Here is a 20,222-nt window from a genome sequence, read left to right on the forward strand (position 1 = left end):
TACATCTAGAACAGATATAAAATGTGTGATTAATTGTGAGTTAACTAGTGAAGTCATGCGATTAATTACAATAAAAAATATATAATCGCCTGACGAGATGATTATTAAAAATTAGGGGCGTCAGGCATTTAATTTTTTTTACTCTAAATGTACAATTTTAAAAAAATCTAGTTTTTCATACTCTTGTTAACAAAAGTAGAATTGTTTTTAAACTAACAGATTTTTTTTACATTTATAACCATCAATGGCAGTGAATGAGTTAAGAACAATGCACAATCAAAAGGCATCATGTGCATGGCAACTGTGTCTCTTTTGTCTAACCTCCCTCAGCCCCGCCTCCACTCCTCCTGCATGCTTAACTGCTTACCTCTTTCCTCAAACAAGGAGAAAAAAATAAGTTACCGTAATTGGAGGCAATTAATTTCAAAGAGGCAGCTTGTTTACTCAACTCTGCAAGGAGCCAATCATATTATGCCCTGCTTAGAAGTACCCTAAAAAAATATAATAATAATAATAAAAGAGGAGCTCGTTACGGGTGACAGACAGTATCAGCGGTTATTGAAACCTTGACTTTTTCTCAACCGTCAAACCGATAATCGTCCGCAGCCTAGTTTCAATATATCACATCATGTCATATAATTCACAGATGCTGAAGATGAGATTTCTTGAAAGTCTATATAAATATTTGCATGTGGACGTAAAACCAAAACACACAAAATAACTTTTCTAAATATATGTCTAAATACAATCACAGCACAGCTCAGTTTTCAGTGACACACATGAATAGGTTACTTCAAATTGGCACAGATAAATACAAGGCATGCCTGAAAATAATTGTATCAATCATCCCGCAAGAAGATCCAGAGGGGGAAAAAAAGAATGTTTACGATTGGACACACACACCAATCAGCCTCAATTTGCATTGTGCACAACCTGCGTCAAAATAATTGTGCATTTCCAATGACAATAATGCTCATTTTTGATGGAGACTGTCAAAGAAGTATTAATCTTAAAATAAGCCTTGTGGTTGTTGTATTGCCCAGTGTGACACTGTGGTCAAATGATGTAATGGTGTTGATGTAACGGTGTGTGCGTGTGATGACAGCACGTGTTTCCACATGGTTCACTCGTGAATGACCGCGTATGATCTCTTTCCCACGTGCTATAACATTTGACGAAGCATGGCATACTTCATGAGCTTAATGTCAAAACATAAATATGTTAGCAACAGATTCATTCCATTATTTTCAGAAGCCAAATAAAATATTCTACCAGCATCCCAGAACGAATTATGATCAACCTTAGATGCTCTCCTGTAACTCTTGGGGGGGTAAAACCAAGGCCAACAAAGCCACAAACGTTTAAAATCAACATTACCGCCAAAGACTTTACAAAAGTTATGACTTCCACTTGAACAATTTGCCCTCACATTTTCCTTAAAGAAAGGAGGTGCACTCCAAAATCAGGAAAAAGCGCCCAGCTGCCATAATTCTTTTTTTATCGTAAATCGGTGAGCATCAAGCGCTTTTAAAATACAGGGAAGCGAATTGGCAAGAACCGCGCATAAAGTCTGCTCGAGTGCTTTTCTTACAATTGTGATTCGTCAGAGAAAGTAGCCTTTGCTTGGCGGCTCCACCTCTGCATGATGTGGAGAGTTAAAAGGCTGTCATCTGGCCTTAGGAACACTTCAAACAGACCAAAGCAGTGTGAGCTGCAGCACAACTGACAGATACACACAGGGGGTCAATGACTTCAATGTGTATGTGTGTGCGTACGAGCGGACTTGGTACATGCGTTTTGTTGCAAAGGTGCACGTGTACTTGCGCGTTGATATGTATGTGAGTTTACGTGCATGTGTGTGTGCGCGCGTAGGGTTGGAGAAGGCCTATTAAAAAGCTGCCTGAGGAGAAGGCTTTCAGCAGCGAATCTATGGGGGGCAGAGAGGATGGAAGGGCCATTGTGTGTCACAGTCCCATCCTGAGAGCTGGAATTAAAGTCTTTCTCCTCTACTCAGCTGGAAGATTCTGTACCACCGCCGACCCCGTGTTCAATTAGAGCGGCCCTAGAGAAGCAGGAGCGGGACCGACACGAGCTACTCTGATGACTGATGAGACAAGTGAGAAAATAATAATCATTGAAGGAAAATGGGGGAAAGTAAGAATGGGAATTTGACTATAGCTGCTTGGTTGCCCATAGCACATGCGCAACAGAAAACAGATGGATGAATGGAAGATTCTTAATCAAACCGTATTTTATTACGATAGCAGCGTCCAGTGTTGTTCAAGTTACTTTTGAAAAGTAAAGAGTTATAGTTATAGTTACTTCTATGAAAAAGTAACTAATTACTTTACTAGTTATTAAATCATGAAAGTAACTACTTTAAGTTACTTTACTTGACTTTAAAAAAACGATTTAAAAATAAAACTATATTCAGCCTCACGAAAAGAAACTTTACCTCATATTTGGCCATTTCAAATCAAATAAAAAAGATGGATGAACATAAGAAAGTGCTTTCAGCCTCAATAAGCACATTGAGTTGCTTTTCAATAAGGCTTCTCTCTCTCCCATGCACAGATATCGTTAGACGGGACATTACGAGAATTGTGTGCCACGGCGCTGCTTTTATTATTATTATTATTATAAAGCGTGCCATGGCGCTGCAGGGCTGACTTTTCACTTGGATCACGTAACATGAAGAACTTAAGTAACGCTCGTACAATAACTATAGGGCCGTTATAGAAAGGGAAAATGTAAAGAGTTACGTTAGAAGTTACCGCAAAACGAAACGAATGTAACTGCGTTAGTTCCAGCACTGGTAGTGTCTCAATACTTTTGTCCATGTTGTGGATGATCCACACTGATGAGAAATAACGAAACCTTTCACAGTGCGTTTTCACCTTTCAGGCCAATTACCATCCACTCTTTCAACATTTTACCACTCACATCAAGAGTACAAGAGGTGGAAGGGATGGGGGCATGTTGTGTCTTTGTGAAGGTGATGGTCCAATCAAATTAGGTAAACAAACATTAGCAGACGATAATGAACAAGAGCATTACTAATTTCGGTAGTTGTTTCCAACCCGACACCATCGTAAACCAAAGCAACATCAATATTTACCAAAGGGAATGAGTGCGACAAAGCACATTTATCAGTAATTGGATCACAAAATGGATTTGTAGGCAGGCTGTCGTCTCACCTTCTCATGTTCTGTCCGTTTGGGCTTCATTATATCTGAATGGTGGATTTGGAATAGAAAGTAAACAAGTTGCCAGGCCCAATTCAGGAACAACCCTTGCGGTCTTACAGTTAATGCTATTAAGGATGGCTAATAACATTGTTTGAGAGACGTGCGTGTTTTTGTGTGACTTACAAATAACAAAGCTACTTTTGTAATGGATTTTCTCTCATATCTTAGCAGTGTAAGGTACTTGAATGGAAAAATGGCCTGTTAAGGGATATTACAAGAACACTCTTAAAACTGCTTGGTCAAAATTAACCCAAATTAGGTGAAATATCCAATGCTGGGTTATTTATGCCCAGCGCATATGGATGAGGATTTTACTCAGCATGTTGAGTCGTGATTTTGAGCCAACAAAAAGTAAAAACTAGCTACACTGATGAATTAAATCTACCAAGAAATGAATTATAACTGTGACCCAAAATAATAACAATGATAATAATAACAATAATAATAATCTTTTTTAACAGCATTTTCTAAGAAAAAGAATCACTCTTATGTTATGTGTAGTTGTATAACCCCATCAGAAAACACCCTTCCTTAGACAACCTACCCATTTTGCACCCTAACTTGAATTTTAACCCCAATCCCGATGTCCAAGGTCAGCAGTCTTATCCACTTATCCACCACCAACAGTCCAACAGTTTCTAAGAATGTTACATTAGATTTAGTTCAACTTCAGTACACTGCCAAACTGTCAAAAATTGTGACCTGCTTTAAGAACTTTAGTCAGCCCAAATACAATCCCAATCTGCTTGGTCAAAAACAATTAAAGGGGAAGTTAACTCCCCCCAAAATTCTTGACAATAATAAGTTCTATGGAACCCCACTAGTCTAAATATGGTATTCAGGTTAATATCGCGTTGGTGGAATATGAGTTGAACAGCAAAATCCATCTGCTTTTAATCCATCTCAGGGGGCGTCCATTTTGCTACTTGCTGTTGCCTGAAGATGACATCGCATTTGCTCAGGGCTCAGGCAATGACCAATCACAGCTCACCTGTTTTCTGAAGCTGATCTGAGATGGATTAAAAACAGCTGAATTTTGCTGCATAAATCATATTCCACAAATGTAATATTAATCAGAATGTCCTATTTAGACTAGTGAGGTCACATATAACAGATTATAGTCAAGAAATGTTTAAGTTTGACTTCCCCTTTAACCAAATCTTGAGTAAAAGTAACCCAGAATATCATATTTAGACTAGTGAGGTCACATATAACAGATTATAGTCAAGAAATGTTTAAGGTTGACTTCCCCTTTAACCAAATCTTGAGTAAAAGTAACCCAGAATATCATATTTAGACTAGTGAGGTCACACATAACAGATTATAGTCAAGAAATGTTTAAGGTTGACTTCCCCTTTAACCAAATCTTGAGTAAAAGTAACCCAGAATATCATATTTAGACTAGTGAGGTCACATATAACAGATTATAGTCAAGAAATGTTTAAGGTTGACTTCCCCTTTAACCAAATCTTGAGTAAAAGTAACCCAATCTGCTCAAAATCCCCACCTACCCAGCGAATGGGTTAGGAAAACAACCCAGCATTTTTTAGCGTGTATAATAATGCACACTAGCATGGTCTTCGTGCTGACCATGACTATATTATGGCTTTCTCCCTGCCGTCTGCAGTGTTGCACCTGATTAGTGGGATCACTCACTTGTGACAGGCTCATTTCAACCCTCATACAACACGTACACATCAACAAATACGACTGTAAGGGCAAGGAAACATAAACCAGAAGCGAATGACGTGTTGGCCAAACCACAAGGAAAACATCCCATCAGAGCCCGCAGTTACCGGTCTCACACGTCGCATCACATGACCAGTCATGCACACCGGCTCATTTATCGTCAGCCACTGACACACGCATGCACATTATAGATTAATCCCTGAGGGAAAGGTTTTCCATACTGCACTATGCAAAAGGAGCATACATGCTGAATGTTCTCCAAGAGGGAACATTGGCAGAATTACACAAATAAGAAATTAATGCAAATGTAGGGAAATAGTGCGACTGGAAGCTTTGCTCCCTATTCAGTGCTGAACAATATTATCCCTGGCCTGCTGGGATCTGAACTAAGCAATGAAACACTATGCAGATCCATGACTACTTTTTCAATATGTGTGCGTGTGTGCAGCTCAAAAGAAAAGTCTTGCATGTGTATTCATGCATGTAGTCCAAAAGGAGTGCGTCCCTCTCCGCCCACTGTGCTGTGACATCTTTCCAATCTCGTATTCCACGCTGCTCCTCTGTGATCAAGCTGCTGTCACAAGCGGGCTTTCGCCGCTGATTAAGTTGAACTTGCCGTGCAGAAACGGCGAGGCACCGTTGTGTTCAGGGGCAGTAAATTACTTTTATTCACGCAGGAGGGTCAAGAGAGGGAGGGAAATGTGTTTGTGTGGGTGTTCATCACTGCTGCTGTGTGTGGTCAAACCGAGATGCTATCACTTTCTTCTAAGCACCTGGTGGGGATTACTTTTGCTCTAATAGCTCATGGAAACATCGCTTTAGAAGAGATGAGGTTCAATGATTTGTTGGGAAACACCTCACTGACTTGTTTGTAGACAAATGAGCAGCTTTCCACAAGCAAAATGCCAAACACTCCCTCTTAAGAAATTAGTCTTTGTTTTATGTGACAAAAGTGAAGATTGGTAAGAAAGCACAAGAATTGCAGGAGGCTGGTCATCATCTGATTTGCCACAAGCTACAAGATCCTCCAGCAAAATATCCATGAGAAAATAACAAATGAGCAAATACTGTAAGTAAATAATGGATGAGCGGTTTAGTATTTATTTGTAGGATTTCACTTTTCAGTTTTTGGAATATAAACCCTGCAAAAGGTAGTGGATTATTGTACAGTCAACCCCCGCTATATCGTGGTTAATTTATATATATATATATATCTTAGCATCATGCTAGCAAACGTTTGTTATATGTGTGTTACAACATTTTGGTGTTTAAATATACAATGTTTAATCATCTTTTGTTCTATGTGATGTTATACAATAGTCTGCCATTTCTTAATAGCAAGAGGTTGGGAACAGGTGCTAAGGGATACTTGACTCATTTAGCCAATAAGAAGTTAATATATCGTCTATAATTAATTGGTAATTTCATTATTTTTCATTTACAATTGATACCTTTTAAAAACATGTTGTCACTTGCTGTCAACTGAAAATGGCATCACGAGTGCTCAGAGCTCAGGTCCAGTCATGGCTCACCTGTTGTCTGGGTTTGGTCACCCGATGTTGACAAACTGAGCCGTGATTGGTTGTTATCTGAGTTCTGAGTTGTGATGGCAAAATGTGTTTTAAAGGTATTATTGTAAATGAGAAATAAAGAAGTTATCAAATTATAGACAAAATATTAACTTCTTACTGCTCAAAATGGCTAAATGAGTCAAGTATCCTTTTAAAGAGTGTTCTAACACGTTTATTCCGTTTAAATATATTGAATACATTTGTATATGAACTCTCTATATTGTGGGTGGGTCTTGAACAAATCCCCTATGATACACTGTATTTCAATTTCCTAATATTTCAAAAACATTACCATAAAAATGACCTGAAGTTTAAAATACACCAATTAAGCTTCAGTAAAAGGTATGTGGAAAAAGTTATATTCTCCCAGTGGCCTCCTATTCTCACCTCAACCACAAATCCCAAAACAGTCTGGAGCTCTCAGAAAACCACGTGTGCAGTTTAAGGATGGTGTAAAAAAACAAAACTCTTGCCAAGTGATTTTGTCTGTCTGTCTTGTGTCGCAATCATTTGCCCCTAGGCCAACTTCCTCTTTATTTTCTTGGTGTCACATAGAGTCGTCGGTGACCCCACCTGAAGCCAGCCTATCTATTTCATAGCTCCATATCTCCCTCCTTCCCTCACATAGGCCTCTGCTCAGTCACACACACCGGCTCTCCTCCATGCCCAGACAAAGGAGCCTCCATCGGGATGTAACTCAGGCCTGCACATATCATAAGTGAAGACAAAGCCTGCTATTCTACACTAATAACAACACCTCTTGTCCTCTCCCACAAAGAGGATACACAGTTAGCATTTATAAGCAATTTGTGACAGCTCTGGGACACCTAAGGCTCATGCATCTCTACAACAAAAAAACATATATTATTATTATTATTATTACTTATTATTTTTTGGGGTAAGGTTAAAGATAATATCAACATACAGTAAGTGCCTTGTGCATATGTCATTCATGAGGTTCCAACTGGAATGCTGCTGTCTATGTAGACATAGCCAATAAAAAGATAATATTGACATGACATTCAAGTCCGTGGTTAAGAGTATTGCATGTAAACTTGTGACCACAACTGTATATTTTAGAACATAATTACATCATGCAATGAATGGAAACAATAAGAAACACAATCTTCATGTCCTTTTCGTCAACTCTTACTGTAGATGAGCCACGTCCTAGCAGTGACCCTTGTCGGTGTACAGTAATTAGGACAAAGCTCCATGTGACATTTATTAGGAAGCAAATGGCAGCCACAGCTTGTGGACAAACGGCGGCCATGACAGATGGTCACTGCGACTGAGTGACTTTTGGGGACCTTGTTCGGCACAATGACACAGAGACAACAACCCGAAGCTTCTGTTGTGTCACACTCACATTAGATGCAAACCAGTCATGCACATGCCTGGAAAACGAGTCACAGAGAAATTCAATGCGACACGGGGGGGGGGCCCGAGCTCTCATACCACTTACCGCTACGTATATTCATTTAATTTCGGCCACCCCTCTTACCTGTTCTCTCGCACTTAGAGGGAAAAAGTAAAAACCTCATGGTGTTTTATTTATTGCTTTTTTTTTTTGCCTACCCTTTGTCCTGCAAGCTCTTTGCAATTAAGCAAATGGGTCATTTATTAATGACGGCCGGAGGCAACAGGACACACCAAGTTAATAAGGCTGGAAAGATGGCCTGCTTGGAAAACTACTACACAGTGCAGTGCATCTGGAAAGTGTTAAAAACTTTTCCCACTTTTTGCTATTGTACAGGCTTATTCGAAATTGAGTAAATTCATTCTATCGTTTTTCAGATCATCCTTCCCCACTGAAATGAATAGAAATATTGGTTTAAAAAAATCTAGCTTGCCCAAAAAAATGCCTCCAAAAAAACACTATAGTATTATCCTTGATTTAAAATAAAATATACAGTAATAAGATAATTAAATAGAATGTAAACAGTTATAAGATTTGTGCATGATGATTTGGTCAATGGCCATTGACAACGTGCTGCTATTTACGGTGTGCCATGGCCACCAGGCGGCGGTATAATACTTACATCGTGAATGCATAAAGAAGATTAAGTTCAGTGAGCTGCAGTAATACTACCGGTAGTTGTTTTTCGCAGAGGATAAAGTATATACACCTGTGAGTATTATTACATTGCCTACAAGTGTTGTTACTACATACTGCAAAAATGAATTAATTTTGTTAGCCCATCTATGGTGTTTTGCATTGTGTTAAGAATTAAGCTAGCAGATTTTCACAAGTTACATGTTTTTTAAATGCAGTACATAACTCAAATTTGAGTTTGCAACTCAAGATTTAAAAAAAATGGGCTGAGCTACCTCGAAAAACTCGGAATTCGGGTCACTCATAAGGAACTTCGAGTGACTTTGAAAAAAGAGGGCCTTTGTGACATGAATAACATCACAGGCAACAGTAGGGGCTTGATCATTGATTGGAGCTGTCAAAGTGTGCTGAGAGGCACTTTTTTTTCTTTTTCTTGGAGGACACTGGTTACGGCCAAGCCTCGGACCATCACCATTCAGAGCGAGGCACCGGGATATATTTTCCAGAGTATGATTGCACGAAACTCAATCTTGAAGACAGAAGAGTGCTGACGTACCATTTTGATGAAACAGAAACAAACAGCTTTGTTAAAAGGGAAACCCACACAGGAGTCCAATAACCTGGATTTATATTGGGAAAATTGCTTTGATGGGTACAAGGCTGCTCCGCGACAGCTGCTTACTCAATACTGAGACCACAGTTAAAGTCAGAGATTTTCCAAAACGCACCATATTTTACTAATCAAGATACAGTATTAAATTGTCATATTTAACATGAACTCAACACGAACCAAAAAAAAACAAAAAAACCACACACATCATATAATCACATTATGGAGCATAATTCTAACAATTGGGATTAAGCACCAATAATGAATAAATCACCATATTCTTGTATAATGACCATCACTGTTGTTGTTATTCCTAGAAATAATATTAGCATAGTGCTAAAGACCTACAACATCACTATTGTAAGCATTTTGACATGATATTGAGCCAATTGCGCCATACCGCAGAAGTTCACATTTCGAGCCATGCGACTTTTGCTGCATGTTATAAGTATGTTGACTCTATCTGTCCACTAGACAGCAGCATTAATCATTGTGGCCCATTAGATTATGTTAACTATAAACTCAATATGCAAACATGTAAAAGAAAACAAGAGGCATTTTTTTTATTTTTGACTGTGGAAGAGTTCGTAATTTTCTTCCTTTGAACCCTCTGAAAAGCAAAAAAATAATAATTTAATTCATTCATTTCAAATTTATTAATTTCTCTAAATATATTATACTTCTATATTTAGTTGGATTATAATAAGGATGCTACTGTTTACTATTAAAGTAGCCACTGGAACCATAGTGTTATAACACAAGTTGTCTCAATTTAAAAATTACAGAGAGAAAAAAATGTGTCCTTGAACTGAATACGATGGCGACAACTAATCTCCAAGGGATACTTAGTGGCAGCAAAATTGCCAAAATGTCAGTATAACATAGTACAGTGCACAACGGTACCACTGCAAACTTCAACCAATTAAATTGTTACCTTTATGAAAGTGACAATCAATATTACACATTATTTTGTAAAGGAATAATTTTAACAAAGCTCTTGTATTTGATCTGAATAGTCAGCGCAGGGGGCAGCACGGTGGCTGACTGGTTAGCACGTCCGCCTCCCAGTGCAGAGGACGTGAGATCGAGTCCGGGCTTCGGCCTACCTGGGTGGAGTTTGCATGTTCTCCCCGTGCTTGCGTGGGTTTTCACCGGGTACTCCGGTTTCCTCCCACATTCCAAAGACATGCATGGCAGGTTAATTGAACACTCCAAATTGACCCTAGGTGTGATTGTGAGTGTGGTTGTTCGTCTCTGTGTGCCCTGCGATTGGCTGGCAACCAGTTCAGGGTGTACCCCGCCTACTGCCCGAAGCCAGCTGGGATAGGCTCCAGCACCCCCGCGACCCTTGTGAGGAAAAGTGGCCAAGAAAATGGATGGATGGATGGATAGTCAGCGCAGGTGTACCTAAGTTGTCTGCCTTAATTATTTAACACAGGTGTAGGGAACCCTGGTCCTTGAGAGCCGCTGTTCTGCCTGTTTTCCATGTCTCCCTCCTCCAACACAGCTGACTCATTATCAGCTCATCAGCAAGCTCTGTAGAAGCCTGATCCTGTTCATCAAATCAGGTGTGTTGGTGGAGGGAGGCATCTAAAACAGGCATCAGTGGCTCTCGAGGACCAGGGTTCCCTACCTCTGATTTAAGGCAATCCTTTAAGTCCCATTTTAACATGTCCACAAGGGGGCGCATATTCCCCATACAAATGGCAATGATATACTGTACATGTCAGTAAACCAAGCATTTTGTTTATTTGTACTTTTTACTCCCCAGAAATGCCATCCTGTGAGGCCCCCCATTTCGCATATACCAGAAAATGACACTTTATGCAAGTTTAAGCCTCCTGAATCAATATTTGCAAAGAAATTAATAAGTAATAATTAATGATGCCACAGTACAACCTAAATGTGTGCTTCATCAATGAAACACACAATGAGGGAGTAGGTTGTGCTATTTGAGCTAATCATCTACAGGGGGAGAAAAAGGAAACAATGTTTGATGTTGCACGTAATCACTAAATGGATTCATTTGTTTCTTGCTGCACTTTTGTAATTCAATTTTCCTCCTTCATTAGGATAATTGCTCAGGCGGTCTAGGCCATGAGAACCTCCAACAAGACCAACTGCAGCAATTTCATTCTAAAGACCTCCTTCACTGAGCTGAGGCCGCACACAGCAAGAAACAGACAGAAGGGTGCATTTGAGTGATGTAGTCTAGGGTTGGTCGGGGTGAGGAAAACAGCAGTTGAGTTAATAAGTGAAGTTCTAGTCCGGGAAAATGATGTCAGAGGATGTAATGTTCTCTGAGGTGATGGAAATACAGCTTCTACTCAAAAAGGGACTCTATCAATGTGTATTCAAAAATGTATTTATTGTGTTTAAAAGAAAAAAAAGAACACAGCAAGGTGTAATAAAAGAGGAAACTTGTCTGTGTGCAAAGTACAATACATATTTTCAACTGATGGCTGTTGTCCAGCAGATGGTGGTAAAGGACAAGCTATCAGGAGAAGCACTGAGCAGGTACTGTACATTGTCTCCTCGCTTAAATAATGTCTACGATGCTGATTTTGTTACGCGCGTGCTATTGTCTGAAAAGACTCTTGCTTTATTCCACATTTTGATCTCTATCTGGGATTGAAGGTCAAACGCAGTTTCAAGTGTACAGCCGCAGACTGTATAGTATGCCGTTAAATGAAAACCCTCTGAGTCAATTTTCACAGTAACAACTGCAATAAATCAAGACGAGTGCCACCAGTGAGCAGAGTGTGCCTCTAAACTCAGGCTTGCCAGCCGTTCCCAGCCAGCCTAGTTAGATCAGTATTGATTCTCTGTCTCACTGTGATGCCGCAATAACATTTGACCTGTGAATGCTGAGATCACAGCGCTGGCCTGAAATCAAGAGCACGCTGGAACCTGAAGCAGCCGAGGACTTTTACACAACGGCTTTTTCCTCTCAAGGGGATATGACGTACAGTACACCTGGACACCAACCACACGCTCATTAACTTCATTAGGTACACCTGCATAGCCTTGTCACACCCAAAGTCAATTGGAATCAAGAATTCTGCCTTTACAAAACAGTAAGGTTAGCTTTGGGTGGAACTCAGATTAATTGAACAATGTGTTTATAAATACAATTTGTGTTTGTGATATACAGGTATAAGGTATTTGTGGTTACTTTAGATGCAAATTTATTTATAGTTTTTAGCTTATACACCGGCACAAGAATATTGTGTGCGCGAGTCTGCAATGTCATTCAGTGTTAACCATAGGTGGACAGCTAACATATTACATTTACTCCGTTGGATTTACTGAGATAATTTTGGGTTTTGTTAGATCAGTTTAAATGCAGCATTTTTTGGAGTATATTTTTTATTAGAGTATTTTTGTTAAGAAGAAACGCTACTTATACTGTTTTACATTGAGCTTTCGTTCCGTTTGCTACTTTCATTTGTAGCCATTTATAATTATGCAATCTATTTGTTTAGGTTTGCCAGGAAAAAAAAGAACAGTTACTGTATGCTATGCGCTGTCATCTGTGTCATTTCAGCCTACAACAATAACTCCAGTTGAAACTTAAGAAAGCCTGTTGTGGTTTTAAATGTAGTCTCTGCCTGGTGAACTTATTGTGCTGTTTCATGAGTTCAAACAAAGAAAGTTCATGTAAGACATTTGTTGCGGCTTGTGGAATTTGTCCATGTTTTTACTTAAAGAGCTATGATTTAGTTTTACTTGACTCCTCTTATACAAAAATTAACATATCATCACCCTCTTAAAATAATTGCCTAAGTATTTATTTATTTTTCAAAACGTTTTTTTTTTTTTTTGCCTAAATCATTTCCTTGTGATGCAAATGGTTAAAAAATGTTGTGTTTCCCCAAAAATCTGAAAAAAATGACTTAGGCGATTATTTTAGGAAGGCGTTGATATGTCATATTCAATAAAAAAAATTTGACAGTATATAGTTTGATTACAAGAGTCTCAAATGGCTTCACATATAGAATGAACGGCCCCAAAGTTGAAAAATATTAACATCCCCATCATTTACTATCTAATTTATTGCGGTTGCTGCTGTTGTTGCGACTTCTGCCTTGCCCTATATCTACCTCAGGATGTTGCATTAGTGCTATATACTAATACTATGCTATAAATAGAGCTTAATTAAATTATAGCAATGGTCAGTTTTAAGTGACATTAAAGGAGAGGCATTATGAGCACTGCATCACAATGGCCACTGTTTATGATATAATGACTTGTGTCGCCAAGTGTACTTAGTAACCAAAGTATAGAAGCAGATATGTACAGTAGAATTATTATTATTATTATTATTGTTATTATGATTGTCGTTGTTTTGTACTCCAATCTTTTCACATTGTGCAAGTTTTCATAAACAAACACAAAATTCTTATAAGCTCTTATGTTAATCAGCCTCATTTTGAGGGATTTATTGCATTGTGATACGCATCAATGTGATTTCATACAACAAATGATAGTTATTGTTACAGAATGATTTAAGATTCCTAAAATTTGTAACAAAATGATTCAGAATAGAAAAATATATAGAAAGTACTATCACAACAAAGGTACAACAGATAACTGAGATAAACTTTATTTCCCCTGTAGTTTTATTGCTTATTATTGCATGTGTATTGAGCCTGTCCTAAAATGTAGCCAGATGAGAATTTGTAGAAAGATACAGTCAGTGATTTAATTTGATCGCTCAAACCTGCTTTTGTGTATTTACACAGACATACAATAATATAAACAAGTCTTACCTTTACAATGTCAACATGTGGATGTCATTTTAAAAGTACACTTAATGATCATTTCCCTCAATAAACAAATATACAATCACCATTATCACAGGCGTCATCTCCACTTTGACATTTATTGCTCGTGCATATTGCAATGGGACTTTCCACTTCTCAATTAAAGATAAACAGTATCAACAAGGAAGTAGTTGATATGTGCTAACATGTACATGTAAGGAGGTTGGTAAGGAGTTCCAGAATCCCCTGGGGTGTTGTTCTCCACTCACCATGGTGCAATGTGTCATGCTGCATTTCCAGCCAAGGGTGTGTTCACCGGCTGGTGTTTGCAAATCCAGCTTGACAACCCGGTGTGTGGTTTGCCATGTTCACCGAATAAGAACAGGAAATATGCACTATTCTTAAAAGGTTCAATTTGGAAGACAGAATTTGACCAGCAGAGAAAACCTGAAGTTCTGTCACACATCAATGCTAAACAGTGGTGACGTGAGCAAAGCGGAAATGATCCTGCGTTTGCCCCAACATGACTCGACTTACTCATCGTGCTAAACAATAATTTGAATAACACACCCTTAATTGGCATCCAAGATCATTACACAAGGGACAGCACCATTATTAAAAAATGTACAATATATTTAAACACCATCCTGTTTGGTTTCTCTGGCATATTTGTAAACATGCCTATTTTGCTGGGATTTTTTTTCATCCTGCATTATTTGCTGAAAAGGTCCGCAAGCCAAATAAAGCAGTAACACAGTACTGAATTAGCTTTGCGCCATCTGCTGGCATCTTGATTTAAATGAAGTGAGTTGAGGTGTTTCATTGAGACATAAGTTGTTTTTTTTCTCACCATCTTGTGGCATCTATAGGCATGTACAAACCTTTTTGTTGGGGAGGCATGACTTATTCGCAGATTTGCAAGAGGGGGTTCACTGTACTCCAGGTTTGTGTCCAAGAAAATAAGCATCATGATTATAAGGTGCTAATTGGAATGAATTTTCTCTGTCGTGGTCTTCACTGTCCTCTGGTAGCCTCAAAGGCCCTGTTGTCATAGTGATGCTCTTGCCTCTCGGAGTCAAAGTTCAGAGGGCGAGTGAGTGGCACTTCATACATGGCTTCCCCACCCGCCACAGTGACGACGGTGACCTCTTGTGGCAACGCTGGGGACACGCGCTCCTCGTCCTCCATCTCGACTCCCAGAGACTTGAGGATGTCACATTTGCACATGGGGCAGGTCCTTTTGTCCAGCAGCCACGGTTCGATGCAGGCTTGATGGAAAATGTGGTCGCACGTGAGCACGGTCACGAGCTCGCCCGCCTTGTACGACTCGATGCACACGGCGCACATGTGAGAGTCGCTGGTCGTCTCCTCGTCGTCTCGCTTCAGCGTGCGCACTTGCAGGCGCCCGATAGCCTTCTTGGCCTCGGATTTCAGCTTAGTCTCAGCTCGCTGGTGCATGCGCATGTTGTAGAGGCGGTTCGCCGAGATAAACAAGAAGTAGGCCACCGAGGCGGCTGTGACGATGAAGAAGGCGATGGACATGAAGTAGAGCCAGTAAGTGTCCATCCAGGGGCCGTGAGGGTTGCCTGCGTCGATGATCATCCGCACTCGCGTTCCGTTCCTCACCAAGCTGGCGATCTCCATGCCGATACTGTTGCCGATCATGATAGACACGATTTCCAGAGCCTCGGAGTGCGCCATGTTCAAGGTGCTGTTGCCGCTGCCGTCCACATTGTACACCACCACGGCGGAGGCTCCTTGCCCTTTGGCGGCGTTGATCTTTTCGCTGAAAGTACAGTTTCCCCTTTTTATGAGCGCGATCCAAGGGAGCTCGCTGACGTTGTACACAATATTCTGGCCGCATCCTTTGGGGTCTCCCAGGGGAAGAACGACGACACCTGCAGCTTGGGCAAGCGGAGAGTTGCGGCCGAACATGCCACATTCACAGCCTTTGTCCACAGTCTTGTTGGGGGGGATGAAATAGTTGATATCCACCACAGCAGTCCAAAAAACCATCGCAGCTGAACAATGAAGGAGTCCAGACAAACACAGCAGAAGCAACAAGCTCCGTTGTGTCTTCTTAGCCATGGTAACACTCACTTGCGATCCAAAACAACAGCAAGCGCTCGGCTCGGCTCAGCTCTTTACCTTCCTCAACACGCCTTTTTCAGTCCCAGTTCCTGCTTGTCGGAGGCACGGCGATCTGAATACAGCTCTGGTTTCACCCTACCTGCTGCTAACAGTAATCTGATACGAGCCTTTTGGTAACATAACACGAGCTGCGCGTCAGCCGTTCACCTCTCCTTATCTTCCTGAACCTTGAACGCTGCGCACTTTCCGCACAGGGCAGGGTTCTGCTATTCAACAAGTTGAAATACAAAGAAAGAACACACCTAGACTGCCAAAGTACCAATTAAAAAAAGGCACGCTGCCATAAAGCGCGTGATAAAGACAATTTTAGAGTCACAGGTCCGAAGCGCAGAGCCATTGTGTTTGAGTCATTCAAACCGGCTGACTTTTGCTTGTGTAACGATGAGCAAGGCAACGCAACTGGTTATTCTAGTTTGGCTGGTTTCCTTCCCTGTTTTTGTGGTGGAGGTAAGTGCTGTAAGAGGAAGAACTCGTCTGCTTGGAGTATATTGTCTCAGTCCGTAACACACAACTTCAACATGTTTAAAAAGTCACTAGAGGAAAGTAAATATTTCAATGTTTGAGTAGCTACACTCATTGAACTAAAAGCTGTGCAATGTCTGAGACTGTTGTAATGGAACAAAGTATTGTCAAAAAGAGTACTGCCATTGTATCCCCTTACACCCAAGTGAAAGCACAACACACACACACACACACACAGAGAGTAAGAGATGCTTCCAATGACAAATGAGATGGAGAGGTTTCCTGTCACACTAAGTACAGTATTCTCCAGGTCGCACTCACTAAACTGGAGCAGCCCAACCACAGTGGAAGTATTAAATAGTTCATCCAAAGGCCAGATAAAAGCAAATATATGTCAGTATATTCATTGTTGACATAGCTAGAGCTGACATTTCTTGATAAAAAGAACATTTGGGAAATATTGTGAATTCCTGAAATATTGACTGGCTGGAAGGAAATCACATAATAAAAATCATTGTTACAGCATCCGTCAACTAACAATGTTTAGGGTGTTTTTCCAGGATATATTACTGAATTAACACACATGCTGTACATGTTTACATTTGGGGTAGCAGTAGCTCATCTCTAAGGACTTGGACTTTGGAACTTTGGAAGGCGCTGCCCAACACTCTGACGTGTGCGTGTTGTCTGTTTCTCCATGTGGTGTGCAACAAAAATACATACAAGTTCCCTTAAGTCGAAGTTCCCCTTGAGGGGTTATAATGAGTATACATTTGTGGGCTACAGTATAAACACAAACTAAGAGTTTCCTTCAGTAATACTGCCGCCTTCTGGCTAAAACGTGTAAAAATCATTACTACATTGTTGTTATTATTAATGGTTAACTAGAACAAACCCTAATAAAAGACACACAAACACTATCATTATCAACTGTTTGTCACCATATTACATGTTTATGCTCATAATGTATGATATCAATATAATTACTTTGTATATTTTTGTTATACACATTTTACTGGTAAATTAAGTACAATTGAAATTTAAGTTTAATATGCTCTGTAACCCCACTTGTCACTAAAAATACTTGAATCTCAAATCAACTTATCACTTGAAAAAATACACCATTTTTTTTAATAATTAAAGTAGCACTCTATAGACATAGAATATTGTATTTTACAAAAATATAGCGTAATCAAACATCATATTTTTAAGTTTTTTTTTTGTTTTTGTTTGCTTTAATTCAATTGGCATTGCGCTGCTCTTTCTAGTGAGTGCACCTTGGCCACCTGGGGGCAGTATCACACAAATAAACAGCTGTACATTAAACGAGAACGTTCCCCAGTGACAGTGAACTGCAGTTATATTAGCTGTTTTTCCCGAGGATAAAAACTATATACCCCATGAGTATTGGTGTTTTTTGTCTGCCCGCATGTGTTGCTCCACTGTTTGTGTTCAAATATCCAAGATGTCTATCACCAGCAACTAGCCTAAATTTCACCTGCAACTCTTCAATTGAATGTCCATGAGCTAAATCCACATACAAATTCTGGGCTATGTAAACAAACATTTCAGCGCCCACACACTGAGCTCAAGACATTGGGTCAAGGTACAGGCATAAAAAGGGATTTGTCATTTGATTGTATGTTGTTGCTGACTGCGTGGAAAATTGGTATTGTGGAAGGTGCGTCAGGGCAAAAGGGCATTCATCACTTCGTAACAACCAGCAGATGGCAATGTTGATTCAGTCAACTGTTTTTCTGGCTCAAAAAGCTGAGCTTGAATGTAAATATGAAATGATTCCGGATACTGGCTGTCTTCAATGAACTTCAACTTAACATGCATGGTTATTAAATGTGGGAGAAGGAAGCCCATGTACAGGGAGAAAACATATAAACACAGAAACAACAACAAAAAGTCAGAGCCTTGATTTGACCTCAGAATTGCAATGCAGAAATGCTAAACACTTGAAAATTCAGCCTGGCCGTAATCACAAAACAATACAAAACAAATCAAAGTTTGAGCATTTCTATCAATTCATTGAATCTTCAAATGAGGGTTAAGTCCAATTAAGCCACCAAGGGGCTCCATTTGCTCAAGTATGTCTCTCAAAACGTCACCATTTGTCTCGACATAAGCCTCATGTGCTTTCCAGTAAAATATGTTGATCAGCTGATGTATAGAGTAAGGTACAGAATGAACAGTACAGGATTATTAACAGTACAGTGCAAGCATCAAACATTAATCATCTACATGGATGTTTCCAGAATTGAAGGACCAGTTACCACTATATTTAGAAAAACTGACCATTTATGTATTTTTGTTATGTTTTCAATAAAAACAGGTATTACGGAATAATTTGATTTGACCAGCTCAAACATCTACAGTACACTTTTCATAAGATATTTTGACATAAAATATAGTATTGTGCTGTTTGGTACAATCCTGTTAAAGACACTCAGGCACCTAAAAAAATAAAATAAAATCAGGAATATTGTTCACTAAGCATAGTACAATTAAATAAAGTAAGATGTATTTTATTTGAAAGCTAATTTAATTTTAGTATTAGTAAACTGGCCACGCTCAGCTTTGTATACTGTAATACAGTATTGGGGGAAAAAAATGAAAAATAGAAGAGAAAATACCTTGATGACGCCATTTTGCTGAGTCACTCATATATAGTTCACTTTTTTCCTCTTCCTCCAGCTGGCTAAAAAGCATTTAGGAACAGAGTTTATTGAATAGGTAGATAGAAAGATACATAACTTCAGACCATAGCCTAGTTAAAACATCTGGGCTGAAACAATTTAACAATGAAGCATTTTAACAATTACAAGTAAAATACATCAACAAAATACAAAAAAAAAGCTTCTTTACAACGTGTTTTATCTGTTATATTTGATATGTAAGCTACAGTTTTACTCGAAAGTTAGCACACTCACTTTATGGTGAGAAAAAGGCTTAATGCGCATAAAATCGAAAATAAGTAAGTAATTGTCAACTTTCAAGCACAACTCTAAAAAATTGGTCATCAAGAGGGAGGGACAAGAGCGGGGGTGGGGAGAATCCATTTTAGGTATTTTAAGTATGCATTTTATCCCAGGACAACAATTTACACAAGTCAGCCTAATTGTTTCAGTATTTTGTGCCGTGATTATTTTTAAATTTTATGGTGGGGAACAGAAATGGTCCTATAATTCTGGAATAACCCGCGAGTCATCATCCTGACATTTCTGCTTCAGCACATAAAAAGCTCACATAAAACACGTGAAATGTCACCGAAGCAACTTACCACTTGCTTTGTATCTGCCTTCTCGAGTTGGGGCTATCCGCTACTTCTCCTGAGTCTGTAATGTCTTCAAACTACTGGGGAGCACATTATTCACAAGTATTTACAAGTGGATTCAGGGGGGCAACATGTCCAAACATGTCTCGCACAGAAGTGATACCCCGGTCCCTCTTGTCATTTTGCTCTGGAGCCACCTGAGGGAGCCGATATCACATTCGTGAGTCAATATACCCATTTTAAGGTTCCTTTGAGACGTCTCCATTTATTTCACCTTCCAAAAGTTACATTGAACTTCAAATTCAATGTATGTGTAGCGAAAATCTGCGGGGTAATTTGGGGATATCACGCAAGCGTTTGAGGCAAATGTAATGAATAAAGATGGC

At 39.4% G+C, this 20,222-nt stretch overlaps 2 protein-coding genes across 2 annotated transcripts in view; both read right to left on the reverse strand.

Moving 5' to 3' along the window:
• The window catches only part of LOC144050925 (uncharacterized), a 167,551-nt gene extending 147,565 nt beyond the window's left edge, over positions 1-19,986 (reverse strand). The window contains exons 1-2 of the mRNA XM_077564616.1: positions 19,843-19,986; positions 19,196-19,260 (exon numbers count right to left, since the gene is read on the reverse strand). Of these exons, the coding sequence (XP_077420742.1) occupies positions 19,196-19,226 (31 nt within the window). The 5' untranslated portion in view covers positions 19,227-19,260; positions 19,843-19,986. The remainder of the gene's footprint in view (positions 1-19,195; positions 19,261-19,842) is intronic.
• LOC144050822 (E3 ubiquitin-protein ligase RNF128-like) lies at positions 13,585-16,446 on the reverse strand. Its single transcript, XM_077564435.1, has one exon. It carries the CDS (start codon positions 16,026-16,028, stop codon positions 14,955-14,957), a length of 1,074 nt encoding a protein of 357 aa, XP_077420561.1. The 5' UTR covers positions 16,029-16,446; the 3' UTR covers positions 13,585-14,954.
• Positions 19,987-20,222: the final 236 nt, after the last annotated feature.

The sequence above is a fragment of the Vanacampus margaritifer genome, chromosome 4, assembly GCF_051991255.1.
Source record: "Vanacampus margaritifer isolate UIUO_Vmar chromosome 4, RoL_Vmar_1.0, whole genome shotgun sequence".
Lineage (NCBI taxonomy): Eukaryota > Metazoa > Chordata > Actinopteri > Syngnathiformes > Syngnathidae > Vanacampus > Vanacampus margaritifer.